Here is a 16,195-nt window from a genome sequence, read left to right on the forward strand (position 1 = left end):
AATCCTACTGTGGGCTTTTTTTTTATTGTTTTTAAATCTGTTGTTTGATTATCTTAAGAAACACAAACAGATCATTCAAGCTACCAAAAAAAAAACATCATTTAACAACAGAGTCAATTCATCACAAAGAAGCACCTAACTTCTTTAGAACCGTACAGCCACCACCTCCGCAGGTTCAACGACGGATCGATCGGTGACGTCTGGCTGTAGTTGTAGATATCAGATCTGATTTTCGTACAATGAATGAGTCCGATTATGTGAGCGTTGGATAACGCCAACAGTTCCTGGATTGTGAAGCCACTAGATGTGAAGATTTCAATCAGTTGATTCATCGGCATTGAAGGTTTAGGCAGATTAACGCATGAGGCGGGTGAGACTAATCCGAACTCTACGCTCTACAACACCTCCAAACATCCTCCGGACCCCTCACCGTAAAACTCCGACAACCACCCACTCGAGCCCCAACCACCACTGAAACCGCAACCCACGACCACCACTTCTCCGCCGCCTCTTACTTTACATATCACCGCCACAAATTCACCGTTAACCACCACGGTTTGCTGGGCTTAGAGAGAGAAAGAGTAAAAAAATTGTGTTGTAGATTTTTTTTTTTTTTTTTTATAATAATAATTTATAACATAACTTAATCAGTTTATTTAGCTTTAAATAATGAACAAAGACGATTACAGACTAATGGTAGGTAGACGAGCAACAAGTTGCGCCGCTACCCCCTTCTGAATAGCAAACCCTACCCTGCTAAACACAAAATTCTGCCCCTTAACATGCGCGGTGTTACTGCTTACCACCTGCTGAACCCGCTTGAGGAACCGCACCGCGTCAGGGGCGAGAGCGCCAAAAGTATCGAAAGCGAATGGGGTGAACACGTGCTGATTCTCGATGCAAGCTTTCTCATGCTTAGCTACTTTGGCCGCGCCTTAGTTATTGCTTGACCCGCCACAAACCCGTGGTCCCTTAGCCCAACGAGGGGGGACACACCTGTCAAATCAACACACGCGTGTTTTCCTCCTTCCCATCCAAAAACAAGAATGTCAGCGGGCCGTAGGGTAGATCTCCGTTCTAATGGATCGGTCAAGAAGTTCACCGGAGCTTCCTTTTTCGCCGAGATCCCTGCCCGCTTGAAGTTTGAGTGAGAAGAAGATTTGTTTGCTGTTGTTCATGGTGAAATAGAGAAGACAGAGTGAGATAAGATAGAGGTGGCGGCTGACCTTCAAAGTTAGGATTTGGGTGTGTTATAGAAAGAGAGTGAAGGTGACTGCTGAGTTTTTGGTTGATTATTTAGATCTGTGTGTTAGAGGTTCATAATAAAAAAAGATTAATTTATATAGATAGTATTAAAGAGAAAGTTTGATGGTGAGACCTTTCTCTTTTACCAATCAAGTTATAGACTTTTTTCATTTCTTATGTAATATCACTTTCTTAAACACCTTTTCTAATAAAATATAGTTTGTTTAAAACGTTACTTTTAATATAGCATTTTTTATTATTAAAATGATATCACTCTAACACCAAAACCCTAATATCACAGCAACTGTTTTTTTTTTTTTAATTTTTTTCAAGGTTTTTCCATTTAACACTCTTCATTTTTTGACATGAAACACTATTAACCCTTATCTTTAATTAAGTTGCAAACGACTGTGTCGTGGCTCAGTGGCCACCGACTCTCTGCATAAGCCGGCCCAACTATGTGGAGGTCGGGTGTTCGGTTCTTCGTTCCCCTCGGCGCAGAGAATTCACCGCCAGGCAGCATTGTTGGGTTGCTAGCTTGGGAAGGGGGATCCCTTCCGCGGTAGGGGGTACCGTGCATGTACCTGTTTTTTTAAGTAAGTTGCACATTCACTTCTAACTTTCAGTAAATGACAACTTTGACCTTCTTAACCTTTTATGCTTAATAATTTGACACCTCCTTTGGTTTAAATGACTTTTACGACTTTACACCGCAACGTTGACAAATTATTATACTTTTTTTTATCTATGTTCTACTTATTTTATGTACGTTCGTAAACTGTAATTGAAAGCAAGTCGGGTCAAATATACTACGTTTTCATTCGATGGCGATGTAATTTTTTTAAGTAATGAGTCAGGTCAAACATACAGTATAAATACGAGCCTATTTTTTAAGTAAGTTGCACATTCACTTCTAACTTTCAGTAATTGACAACTTTGACCTTCTTAACCTTTTATACTTAATAATTTGACACCTGCTTTGGTTTAAATGACTTTTACGACTTTTCACCGCAACGTGGACAAATTATTATACTTTTTTATCTATGTTCTACTTATTTTATGTACGTTCGTAAACTATATCTGAAAGCAAGTCGGGTCAAATATACTACGTTTTCATTCGATGGCGATGTAATTTTTTTAAGTAATGAGTCAGGTCAAACATACAGTATAAATGCGAGTTACTTTAACTTTCGTTGCGGCGGCGGGTCAAAATCCTAGTTGTATTAATACTGATAAGTTAATATAATAATCGTGAGTTAATTTTTTTTAATGGGCTCAATTTTAAAGTTAGTCCATGGGGAATTCCTCTTAACATTTGAATCCAGATATCTCATATAATAGTGTTCTATGGTTTTGACTTTTGAGATGTTTTAAAGCCGAACACTTGAAGTTTGGTTTTGCTAGCCCACCGAACTTTGTTGGCCTAAAACTAAGTTAATCTAGGACAATATATTGTCAAGACAGGTTAGTTTGGTTGTTTCATTTATAATTAATTCGATGACTTTTGTTCACAAAAGTAAACGATCGAAATAAAACTATGAATACTAGTTGTTAGGGGCATGTTTAATTGAAGTCTTTAGACTATTGTTTAATTTGCCTTCAAGAGTTTTTACTACCTCTAAATATAGAGATTGAAGAAGACATATATTTCAAACAACTCACTAGATAAATTTGGATGAAGTTAGAAATTTCTCTACATGTAAAAAGAATATTATTTATTAAATTACACTTGATTTCTTATTGTAATCTAAAAGTTAATATAAAAAATATAAAAACATAAAAAAAAGAATGTCTAAGTACTGTTTTCAATACTTCGTAATTGTAACATAGTTAACTGTTAAGTTACGATTTTATTTTCACCCTTCCTTTTTGGGATGAGAAAGAGGTAAGTTGTTGACTGATGCATTTTACAACGGTCTGTATGACACGGAACTTGTTTATCGTGTCGTGTCATATGGTTGTCTATTAACATGTCTATGCTAGAATTTGTCGGTCACATGTACAAAGTAATAAATTACTTAAATGATGTCCTACCTTGGTAGTTGGTTAACTTGGAATGCTTCGTATTGAAACCGGTTACAATCCTGTGTATTACATGAAGTTGATAAATGTAATATTATATATTTAGCTAGTAATAAAAATTTATCTTTTAAAAAACATATGTATTGCACGGTTGAATTGACCCATGTAATATTCAAATATAATGGAATATAATGTAATGTAATTTTTTAACATATACAATCGTCAAAATATTTAAGAAATGAACATTGACGTGACACTTATAAATTTTGTTAAGTTAATTTTTAAAACATTATTTCTTCCAACTGGGTATTAACTTTGATTTCTTAATACCATCTATTTTTTATTTAACATATTGTATTTTACCATTCTTACTATCTAACCACATTAAATATTTGAACCTTTTTTAGAAATTATTCATAAAAATAATTATCATTATTATTTTTTATTTCTTTAACTATTAAATTATTAAATAAATACAGTTACTTTTACTAAGCATATTGCAAAAGATAAAAATATAATAATAAATTTCTTATTTAAATATTAATTTAATATAGTAAAGATTGGGAAAAAGTAGGAAAAACTGTTATATGGCTATTTAGTGGAATAATTTATTAGTTTAGATTATACATTTAATGAAACATATTTTTTATGTTGACTATTAAAAAAAAGTATAAACTATACATGTTTCATTATCAAACCAACCCAAAAAAATTAATTATATTCCACCCAATTGAGTTAACAATTACTTTTAGTTTGTTAAAGTGTAAGTTATTCTCCAAGCAATTAATGGTTTCATGTGTAACTATTAATGTTACACACATACTCTTTATGGATTCAAAACTTTCTTAACTGGTACAAGATAAATTGGATTAGGCTGGACGGTATGGTACCGTCTCCAGCTCCGTCCTTCCTCGGCGACGCCCGGTACACCACGCCCCCCCTTCCCGTCCCTATCGTCCGATTATAGACGTTTGCGACGGAGCAAACATGTGGGCCCATTCTGAAAAGTAGTTGTTATTAAAAAAAATTAATTTCGCATCTAATTAAATATTTCCAACGGTTATTTTTAAAAAAAATACCCAATTCACTCCCACTTTTATAAATACTCACCTTTTCATGGCGGGTGATGAAGTGTCGTCCCAACGACTAACTAGACGAGCAAAATTTAACCGAGATCAAGAAGGTATTTTACTTTTTTTTCCTTATGTTTTATATAGATTTGAAAATGTATAATTAATTTCATTTATGTTTCGTTTTAAATTTATAGCCGGCCACGTTAAACTAGTAGCCGATTATTTTGCCGACGAACCCGTGTACCCAGCAGATATTTTTCGACGTCGGTTCCGCATGAGTCGTCCACTGTTTTTACGTATTGCAGGCGACATGGCCCAGTCTGATCCGTTTTTTACACTGCGAAACGACGCTAGGGGGCAAAGGGGTTTCAGTAATTTACAAAAATGTACGTCGGCCATTCGCCAACTGGCATACGGTTACGCACCCGATGCATTAGACGAGTATATAAGGATGTCCGAAAGAACCGCACGTCTATGTTTGCACAAGTTTTGCGAATGGGTTGTCAAATTGTGTAGCAAGCGATACCGGCGGACTTGGTGGAGTACATTTGGAACAACGCTCAAAACGAACCCGACGACATGGAAGACGAAGACTAGTAGCTTATTTTAATATATTAGGATTTTTTTAAGTTTATGTTTTTTTTTAAAGTTTATTCTTTTTAAGTTTGTTTTTTTTTTAAGTTTATGTAATATTTTTTAATATTAATGAAAATATTGTGTTAGTTTATTTGTTAAATGTTAAAAAAAAGTAGAAGATTAAGAAAAAAAAACATAAAAGTGGTGGGGAGGACTATTACTAGGACCATCCTCCTTACCCTCTATTTTTGGGGGATAGAGCATCCTTGGGAGGACTATGACATGACGCCTACGTAGCAGATCATCCTTCCTTGTAGGAACATCACCATACCCTCTAGCCTTAGAAACTCTCTTTTATCTTTAATAGGAGAGTCCATACCAATTAAATACTGGTTACATAAAAGTTACAAAACCCTAATAAAATATATGAAGTTAATGATATATGACTCATAAGACACACTTTTACATTAAAGTGCTTAATGACTTGAGTAATTTAGTCCACTATGTAATTAAATTAACTCCAAATATATACAAACAAATAGATATGCCAATGGCCGCAAGATATTCGTAATCTCAGCCTTAAACCCGATTATAAATTTGTGTTCTATAACCAGTTCAATACCCGTTGGGTATCTATAAAGTAATTACCCATTAGGTATCAGGCATACCCACGGATATAAACTATAGACGTTTCTCTTTTACTATCTTAATTATTGTATAATTTTTATAGTTATAACAACTATTTCGTATATAAGATATTATACATCATATACAGATACGTTTTATCATAACAAAATAACTTCATTATAATTTAATTAATTAAATCACAAACATAAACATAAATAATTTTATCAAATAATTATTCCAAAAGACAAACTAATTTTCAACATAACTAGCATACTAAAAATAAAACAATAATAGAAAAGGATTAGTGGAAAACAAATATAACATTTGAGTATATGATTCGGGTAGTGGTTCGGGTAAATATGTATCTAATTTCAGATAATTGGGTTGGGTAACAGCTAATTTCCTATCAATAAACTTTTTTATAAAACTAATCCCATATTCGGTCCCACAAAAGACGTATTCGAGCTCGGTTGTTTTATTATCACTACAAACAAATAATCCAAGATAACTTTAAATTTATATCGCCCATGACATTATAGCCTAATGACTTTTCGAAGGTGAGATAAGTCTTTTGGACCAATAGGTTCTGGGTTTGATTTCCACAAGGGGGTTTTCTCATCTGTATTGGGTTTCCTCCTGAATTGGTTTATATGCATTATGCCTAGTGGAGATGGATATGATCGAATAGTTCCGCTGGTGACACGATAATACTCCAGTGGTAATGGTCCGTCAGTAATCCAAATTTGCCGTTAAAAAAAACTTTAAATCTATATCAACATGAGAGAGAACCCACACCTAGCCAGTTATGTAATCCATCACCAACCATACACGTCACCTTCATCCCCACTGGACTAACACCACACATTACACATTTTAAAATCACATTCCTGTAACAACACCCCTCTATAAAATCCTAAAAACACCCAAAAAATATCAGTCTTGAACAATGGAAGGTACCATTCGTTGTGCTGCAAATTACGTCCCTCTTTCCCCGATCAGCTTCTTGGAGAGATCTGCTGTTGTTTATAGAGATAGATTATCTGTTGTTTATGGTGATCGTGTCAAGTTCACTTGGAAAGAGACTCATCAACGATGTCTTAAGCTTGCTTCGTCGATCGCTTCTCGGTTTCAAATTTCTCGTGGAGATGTTGTAAGTTTTATGTTCCTTTTGATTTATTGAGTTATGAACTGTTGTTGATTGATTCGGGGTTTTGATCGAGTAAGTTCGATTGATTAATGTATTTGGTTGATCGATCGATCTTGTGTTATCAGTGAATCAATCTAACATTTTCGAACACACGTTTTGACTTTTTGAAGTCAAACTGTTGATTATATAAAAAAATAAATTGTATATGGTTTTTTGATTATTTGAATATAATTCTACAAGTTTTGTTCTTATCATCATATTAGAATGTTTTTTTTTTCGAAAAGGGGATGATTTTATCTCTCTTTGAGCCTTGAAAAACACTGACGAGATCATAGATCCAACTTTTGAATTAGAGTTTAGAATTGCTGCAGTTGACCAAAAAAAGTCAATTTGAAAAAACATGTTCTTGATCTTGCTTGGATCAAGTGACAATCATGGACTTACCTCGTATGTATGGTATGGTACGAGGTTGGTTTTTGTATCTTTATGTGTACGAGATTTTTATATCCACTTGGGAGCACAGTGGTGGTGGTGGTGGTGTTGGTGAGTTTAGATAGAGCTTAGAATAGTAGAGGAATCCTCATGGTGTGCAACGTTAGCCATTAAAAAAAATGTGTGCGAGATTTTATAAAGTTTACCTAGAAAACACCAATCTATACATATTACACGCAACATTTGAAGACAAAGTGGAAAAAAAAAGAGTAAATTTCCAAAATGGTCCCTGAGGTTTGATTACTTTTGTCATTATTGTCTAAAACTCAAAACTTTTGAATCTAGATCCCTGTGGTTTCAATTTATTGCCATTTTTATTCAAAAGCAAAATCTGATCAGATTTTTCAGTAAATATCCAACTTTTTTGTCTTTTTCCTCTTTTTTAATAAAGCGCAAAATGATCTAATTTTTTTAATTTGTTATAATAAAACGTTAAAAGACCATTTTACCCTTTATTAAAAGGGAGCAAAAAGATAGAAAAGCTGTATGTTAACTGAAAAATATGACGAAATTTTGATTTGGATGAAAATGACAGCAAAATTGAAACCTTGTCCAGATTCAAAAAGTTTGAGTTTTGGACTAATGTGAAAAAAGTGACCAAACCTCAGGGACCATTTTGGCAGTTTACTTAAAAAAAAAAAAAAAAAAAAGAAAAAGAAAAGAGTATCCAATTTGATTAAGTACTCTAAATGGTTGTCTAACACCGTGACGTTTCCGTGGTCCTGGGTACCTCAAAAGTCAAAAGCATCATTGTAGCACGTTGCTAATGAAAGTTATACTTATTTACGTGACCTGACTCAAACCAAAAATTTAGCTTCGACCTTCGAGTTAAGATGCACCCGAATACCAAAACAACCCAACCATTATGGAAAAATTCTTGGGTACACCTTTATTTTTCACTCTTGTTTGGTAATAAATGTGCTATGTTTTTTGGTATTGTCTAATTTTGTCTTATTATTTACAATGTTTGATATTTTGTTGTTGCTTGCATTGACGAGCAGGTGGCTGTCCTAGCTCCAAACATCCCGGAAATGTACGAGCTCCATTTCGCCGTTCCGATGGCCGGAGCTGTTCTTTGCACCCTCAACATCCGTCACGATTCAAAAATGGTGTCAACTTTGCTTAAACACTCAAATGCCAAACTCATATTCGTTGATCACCAGTTTATAGATGTTGTTAAAGGCGCAATTGAGATCATGTCGAAATCACCGGCCACGGTGCCTCAAATTGTCCTAATCCCGGATTCCGGCGAACTTCCGGCACTTCCGAAGTCGAACATGGTCGAATATGAAGCTCTTTTGGCAATGGGAAGTCTTGGTTTTGAGATTAGGAGACCGATCGACGAGTGTGATCCGATTGCGCTTAATTATACATCGGGTACGACTTCGAGTCCCAAAGGGGTGGTTTATAGTCACCGCGGCGCTTATTTGAACTCGTTAGCCGCTGTTTTACTTAATGAGATGCGGTCGATGCCGGTATACTTATGGACGGTTCCAATGTTTCATTGCAACGGGTGGTGTTTGACGTGGGCCGTGGCAGCGCAAGGCGGCACTAACGTGTGTCTACGGGCGGTGACTGCGAAGGGGATCTTCGGATCCATATCTCGACATCAAGTGACACAAATGGGTGGTGCGCCAACGGTTTTGAATATGATAATCAATGCGCCGGAAACCGAGCGGGTCCCACTTCCCGGAAAGGTGACAGTGATGACGGGTGGAGCGCCTCCGCCTTCGCAGGTGGTGTTTGGTATGGAGCAGCTTGGGTTCGATGTGTGTCACGCATATGGTCTCACGGAGACATACGGTCCGGGAACCGTGTGCGCCCCGAAACCCGAGTGGGACTCGCTACCGTTGGAAACTCAAGCGAAACTTAAGTCGCGGCAAGGCGTAACTCATTTGGGGATGGAAGAAGTCGACGTTAAGGATCCGGAGACGATGAAAAGTGTCGCGTGGGATGCGAAAACAATCGGAGAGGTCATGTTCCGTGGAAACACCGTGATGAACGGGTACTTAAATGACATTAGCGCGACACATGAAGCTTTTAAAGACGGGTGGTTTCGGAGTGGGGATTTAGGTGTTCGACATTCGGATGGTTATATCGAACTCAAGGATCGATCGAAAGACATTATAATATCTGGTGGTGAGAATATTAGTACGATTGAGGTGGAATCGGTGCTTTTTCGGCATCCAGCGGTTCTAGAGGCTGCAGTCGTGGGTCGGCCTGACGATCATTGGGGCGAGACGCCGTGTGCTTTTGTGGAGCTAAAACAAGGATACAAGGTAAAAGAAGACGAGTTAATAGCCTACTGCCGGAAAAATTTACCGCGGTATATGGCGCCCCGAACCGTGGTGTTTCGGGAGTTGCCGAAGACGTCGACAGGGAAGACGCAGAAGTTTGTGCTCCGGGAACAGGCCAAGGCGATGGGGAGTTTGTCGTCGAAAGGAAAGAGCAAATTATAAGGTTGTAGCTTGTGAATTATATTTGTACTGTAATAACGGTTGCAAATTAATGATTTAGGAGTAAAGTGCTAAAATCGTCCATGTGGTTTGACTCAAATTGCTAGATCAGTCCAAAATCATTTTTTTTTGCTAAAACAGTCCCTGAGCCTAGTTTCTGTTGCTATTTCAGTCCAATAAATTAACACCGTTAGAACCTCCGTTAATGAATGGGTAAAACTGCTAAATTCGTCCCTGAGGTTTGATTCAAGTTGCTAGATCAGTCCAAAATCAAGTTTTTTGAATTTGTTAATTATAAACTTATTTAGGTATATAATTTTTCTAGACTTGCATTAATTTTTTGAATTTGTTAATTATAAACTTATGTAGATTATAAACTTATTTAGGTATATAATTTTTCTAGACTTGCATTAATTTTTTGAATTTGTTAATTATAAACTTATGTAGATTATAAACTTATTTAGGTATATAAATCATTAATATCACAAGAGAAAAAAATCCTTTTGTTAGTTATTTTGAAAAATTATTTGTTAGTTATTATTATTATTATTATTATTATTATTATTATTATTATCATTAAATGTTTACTAATTATATACTTAAGTATTTAAATAAGATAATACTTAATTTAATTTAAATAAAATTAGTTTTAAAAATATAAATGTAGCTTTTTTGAAGAGCATTATTTAACCGGCCCAGCCTTAAATACTGATTTTATTTTGATGTTGTTGTTGTTGTTCTTGTTACCATGTAAATATTTAGTATTTATTTAAGGATTTAAATAAGACAACAGTTAATGTAAACAATATTTAGTTATGAAAAATACAAACATTATATGTAAATTTAAATATTAAGAAATTAACATAATTTTTATTTGTTTTTATTTAATTCGTAATATTTAATGTTTAATATTTATCAATTATTTTAATTTAATATTTGTATTATAAAGTTCTTTTATTCATTTTTTCTACTTAATTAAGTGGTTTCTTATTTAATAATACTTATCATTCAGGTGAGGTCGAACAACATGTCGTGCCAGAACAAGTCTGATAAAAAGGATTATTTTGGTTTGAGTCAAAACGGGTTCGGGTCAAACCAGTGTTTAAGACAGGTCAAATAAAATTGCGCAAGCTACATTCTGTTTATATTTTTATAACTAAACACAAATTTAAATTATATATTTAGGGTAGACTTGTAATTTATCTTAAATTTTAAGACATTTAAGAAAATATATAATGCATTTGGTACAAGTATTGATGCATTAAGAACCTGTCATTTACCATTTTTTTTCTCTTGTGATATTAATGATTTATTCAACGAACATAAATATAATTGGACCCGCCTTAAATAAGTTTATAATCTTGTGATATTAATGATTTATATACCTAAATAAGTTTATAATCTACATAAGTTTATAATTAACAAATTCAAAAAATTAATGCAAGTCTAAAAAAATTATATACCTAAATAAGTTTCTAATCTACATAAGTTTATAATTAACAAATTCAAAAAATTAATGCAAGTCTAGAAAAATTATATACCTAAATAAGTTTATAATTAACAAATTCAAAAAACTTGATTTTGGACTGATCTAGCAACTTGAATTAAACCTCAGGGACGAATTTAGCAGTTTTACCCATTCATTAACGGAGATTCTAACGGTGTTAATTTATTGAACTGAAATAGCAACAGAAACTAGGCTCAGGGACTGTTTTAGCAAAAAAAAAGTTGATTTTGGACTGATCTAGCAATTTGAGTCAAAACTCAAGGATGAAATGGTTATTATTTGTTCACCCGCAGACCAATTGGTTTGGGGAAGGTGGGAAGGTTTACCCACTTATGTGGAGTTCGTGTCCGAGAGGTCTCGGTGTCGAATCTTTTTTTTGCATTTTAACCTCTTTGATTTTTTAACTTTTAACCCAAAGTTTTTAATCTTTTACAATTCAACTCCAACACTTTTTTATTTTCGCCGCAAGTTTTTCGTTTTACGTTTCGTTCTAATGTTTTTTGCAAGTTAACACACAACAACTTAAGTGTGGAGTTCAACGCTTCTTGTCTATTTTTGTCCGGTAGACAGGTCCGTCACAACACGTCTATCTTTCCCCGTTTGACAGATTCGTCGCAACGATCAATTTATTTATTCTTTTCTACGTTTTACATTTCGCTCTAATTTCATCACATTAACACGCCGCAATGGGAGTGCGTGGATCAACGACCTAAACCTATTCTAACCCAACAAGCAACCCAATCCAACCCACTCATTTTGCCGCCTCTACCGTTCATGTTTTCTATATATGAGTCGTGTCACATATAATATGTTATGATTGTACGATATAAACTCGATTTACTTTACATTTTGATCCAATAGCAATGCTTATATAGGTCACACTGAGTTCAATTAGATACTTCGAAGTGCGTTTTCATATGATTAATGCAACACATACCATTTGGACTAATCCATTCAATATTTGTGATATAGTTGCGCCGCAACACGCCCGGGTCTTATTGCTAGTTCTTAGATTATTTGTTAAACATTTTCATTGTGGTCTAAAGTTCAAATTTTATAATCTGAATGATAAAAAGTTCGCAATAAGCAATAACAAGTACTTGAAACAGTTTACTCGCTAAACGCGTCACCGGTTCAACAAGTTCGTCCAAAACAGGCCATTCAACCTATGCAAAAAGAACTGACGAGCAGTCTGATCTGGTTTCCTATCCGATTGGCCGGTTTTAATCACACTGAATAACATAAACTTTTTAACAACCTCAAAATTAAAATATCACTATCGTACAATATCTCGTCAAATTAGCTGTAGACTGTAGTTGCTTCAAATCAAATAAGACTACATTCCACTTTTATTTTCTTTAATTAAAATTGTATAAGCCTTTAATCGTTAATTAAATATCTTTATACAAATACAAATTATTTTAGGTTGTAATGCGAATTCTGGTTGGTCAATAACTATCAAGACTGTCGAGGGACGTGTGATCAGAATTAAGAAAAGAATGTAAAAAGATCATAGAAACAGCCGTTTAAAAAAAAGAAAGAAAGATCATAGAAACCGGCCATTAATATCGTCGTAACATTGGAAGTAAGAATATAAAATAGCAAAAGAATATTGAGATTCAAAATATTTTTTTGAGTAGTGATGTATTATAACTGTAAACTTTTGAGTCGTGATGTGTATCATAGATTTTTTTTACAACTGTAAACTCACACATCTACGAAATCTACTTTCATCAAAGAGAAGTGTATGGGTATGTACCAAGATTAAGGATAAGTTACAAAGGGACTCCATTTTAGCTAGAAAAAAAATACAGAACTCATCTCAGAAGACCACTCCTACAGTGATATAGCAAATTCGACGCTTATCGAAGAACCGACCTCAACCCTCAATGTAGTAATCCTTCTCAACCATTTTTCGTTGGAGCAAGACTTGATAAAAGCATCAATGAAATATATCAGAATAATATCTGATTACTTCCTAACTTTTAGCATTACAACAACAGTCAAAAAGATACAAAATTTTAATACATTTTGTCACATGTACCATTCTATCTTTATTTGTCAAATGCCGGTTTCCATGAAGAAATTGCATATAAAACACGCCCTTTCCAGCCCTGCAACATCCAATAACCATCTTCATCAATGACAAAATCTTTATGGTAATCAGAACTCCCTCTATCTTTAGCCTTGTTCACGATTTCTTTATCAAACGCCACCTGGCGAAATCCAGCCCGTTGAATCCTAACCTGCCATTGTTTATAAGTCTCTGGTCGTTCAATCCTCTCACCATCTTCACAAGCAATAACATTCATCGCCTCGCGTCCCCACATCGTTTTCTCAATCAACATTCTTTCTTCAGTCAAACGGTCAACAGTTGCATCAAGCATATCAAACAAAGAAGAAAAGAAAAACAAAGCCTCTCTAAATCTTGTGAGAAAAAAGGGTACACCATATGACCCGTTCACAATCCCATGTATAAAGATTTCGGGCTTCATTTTCCTAATAAGATGCAACACTTTTTTCCTTGGACTATCAACCATGACTGTTTCATCAAGCAAGTTTCTAAACCTGTAACCACAATTCACAACAAGTGTTTCTTCATCATCAAGCTCAAGATCCTCTATTCTGATTGTTTCCCACTTTTGGGCAATGGCTTTGAATTTAAACCGAACACCGAATGTTTCAGCATAGTTTGCTAACCGTCGTCCTGTTTCTTCAACCCGTTGGGTGGGTCGGAAACCAGGACATGGGAAGTCGATGCCAGTGATTCGAAGCTCGGGTGGCCCACCGGGCCTAGTTGAAAATTGTTGTATGAGGCAGGGCCATTGGAACCCATGAAGAATTCCAAAATCTATAATGTGCAGTTTCGTTTTGTTTTGGGCAACAGACATAATAGTCTTGTTTGAAACAAAATGGGAGATTTTCGTAAAAGGGAAGCACCCTAGAAATAAATGGTATGCTTTCAACACATCAACAGCTGATGTGGGTATAGAAAGAAGGGCTTTGTAGATTTGGGTTCCAGACCCGGCCATACGGGCTTCAAGCCCAGCAGAAAAGTAATGGGCCAATCTTTGCATTCCGTCACCTGTGGGGGAAGCATGCTCTCTTATCCGTTTCAGTAGATCGGTTGCACCCCTTTGGTCGTTGATGGAAACCGATTGTGCACATAGGGTTAAAAGTATTCTTAAATCTACCGCTTCCTTTGGTTTCTTCGCACGGGCTTTAATCCCATTAGATCCCTTCGGTTGACCTTTATTCGCGTACTTTTTGCAAACAAAATCACATTGAAAAGGATGAGTTTTGGGTCCACCACACAGCAACACATCATCAAACATCTTAGAACTCACAGGTGGTTCATTATAAACCGCAGATTGCTTGGAATACCTTCCATCCTCAATAAGATCTTTGGAATACAGATTTTTTCTTCCTCTTGATCCATCCCGGGTGAAGCTAATTTCCCGTTTCTTCTCCGTTGTTTGATCCAAAACACCAGTGCCTTTAAAATCTAAGATCGTACCATTAGGAAGAAACCTACTAGCTTCATCGATACCATTTCGAAATTGCACCATGGACGGGTTATCACAAAAGATATCTCGAGAACTTAAAATACTCACAGGTGAATACAGGAATCCATCAACGATATTCCTAGTACCGCTAAACAAGCTGTAAGATGGATTAAATCTAGACTGCGAATCAAAACTGATCAATGTATTCGGTAATAGAGAAGATTTGGTAAGATCTGTACCACTCATAGAGCTGCTGATGCCAAAAGAAGCTATCAGTTCTGCAGCAAGATCTTGATCTTGGCCATCATTTTGAAGTTGACCATGTTCTTGATCTTGAACAGTAAGAAGATTATGTAAAGATTCCTCTGCAACATTATCTTGATCTTGACCACGATTTTGAAGTTGACCATGATCTTGATCTTGACCATGATCGTGATCTTGCCCTTGATCTTGAATTATTGGTATATTATATAAAGATCCCTCTTGATCTTGAACATGACCACGATATTGAAGTTGACCATTATCATGATCTTGATTTTGACCATCATCTTGATCTTGACCAGGATTTGGAACTTGACCTTGATCTTGATCTTTCACAAGAAGAGCATTATAGAAAGACTTTTCTGCAGCTTGAAGAGCAGCAGACTCTTGAAACATGCAGTTTTTCTCCACTATATCTTCTTCCATAAGCATCTGGTTTATATAGTTGAGGACCAAGTCACTAAAATCAGAATCCTCGTTAACATCTCCGTCAGAATCAGGCAACCTCGTAGGTTGGTTTACAAGATTCCAATCTGTAAACAACTCGTCTAAATCCACTTGCTCTTGAAGAACTGTTTGATCCGACAGATTGGATAATCCACTATCCATGGCAAACTATTTCCAGAAACCAACTTTTATTATTAACTAGAAGAGTATATCAAATTGATTCTGAAACCATCTACACATATATATACATATGATACATAATATATACAGTAAGGTAAGTGTAAGTGTGGATGAATATAGAGAGATTACAAACCCTAGAAGAAGAAAACGCAGAACCCTAACGCGCCGCAAGAAGAGGGTGGATCGTATGACTCGGTGACAAGCTATTGTGATTTGTGAGGTTGTACTCTACGAAGAATTTAGGATTTAAGAAATCTTACAAAATTCCATAAATCAAACTTTATGTTATATCCAGGGGAAAATACCACTAAAATGTAACTAAAGTGTACTTCGTATCTTTTATTATAAAATGTGCAAAATCAACCTTTATATTCATGTTTTTAAAGGTTAAATTACATCATATGCAATGCATGTGAGGGTATTTTAGTCTTTCTTCAGCACATTTAGGGCATGTTTGGCTAAGCTTTTCAAAACAACTTATTGGCTTATTGACTTATAAAAAAGTCAATAAGTTGTTTTTGTGTTTGGCTAAACCAAAAGTCCTTTTAGAAATGGCTTTTTGTAAAGAATAAAAAGGAGGTTTCAAGAAGTCATAATATTGTGACTTTTTTGTCAGCTTTTAACTTTTCAAACTACAAATTACCAATATACCCCTT

The 16,195-nt window shown here is 35.2% G+C and overlaps 2 protein-coding genes across 2 annotated transcripts; one reads left to right on the plus strand and one right to left on the minus strand.

Annotated features, from left to right (window-relative positions):
* Window positions 1-6,387: 6,387 nt before the first annotated feature.
* On the plus strand, window positions 6,388-9,776 carry LOC110908007 (probable acyl-activating enzyme 1, peroxisomal). The gene is made up of 2 exons (XM_022152910.2): window positions 6,388-6,693; window positions 8,184-9,776. The coding sequence occupies exons 1-2, from the start codon at window positions 6,490-6,492 to the stop codon at window positions 9,639-9,641; spliced, it is 1,662 nt and encodes a 553-aa protein (XP_022008602.1). The 5' UTR covers window positions 6,388-6,489; the 3' UTR covers window positions 9,642-9,776.
* Window positions 9,777-13,007: 3,231 nt separating this feature from the next.
* On the minus strand, window positions 13,008-15,780 carry LOC110908006 (scarecrow-like protein 33). The gene is made up of 2 exons (XM_022152909.2): window positions 15,673-15,780; window positions 13,008-15,527 (listed from the first exon to the last, which is right to left on the minus strand). The coding sequence occupies exon 2, from the start codon at window positions 15,519-15,521 to the stop codon at window positions 13,200-13,202; it is 2,322 nt and encodes a 773-aa protein (XP_022008601.1). The 5' UTR covers window positions 15,522-15,527; window positions 15,673-15,780; the 3' UTR covers window positions 13,008-13,199.
* Window positions 15,781-16,195: the final 415 nt, after the last annotated feature.

The sequence above is a fragment of the Helianthus annuus genome, chromosome 14 (assembly GCF_002127325.2).
Source record: "Helianthus annuus cultivar XRQ/B chromosome 14, HanXRQr2.0-SUNRISE, whole genome shotgun sequence".
NCBI classification, from domain to species: Eukaryota; Viridiplantae; Streptophyta; class Magnoliopsida; order Asterales; family Asteraceae; genus Helianthus; species Helianthus annuus.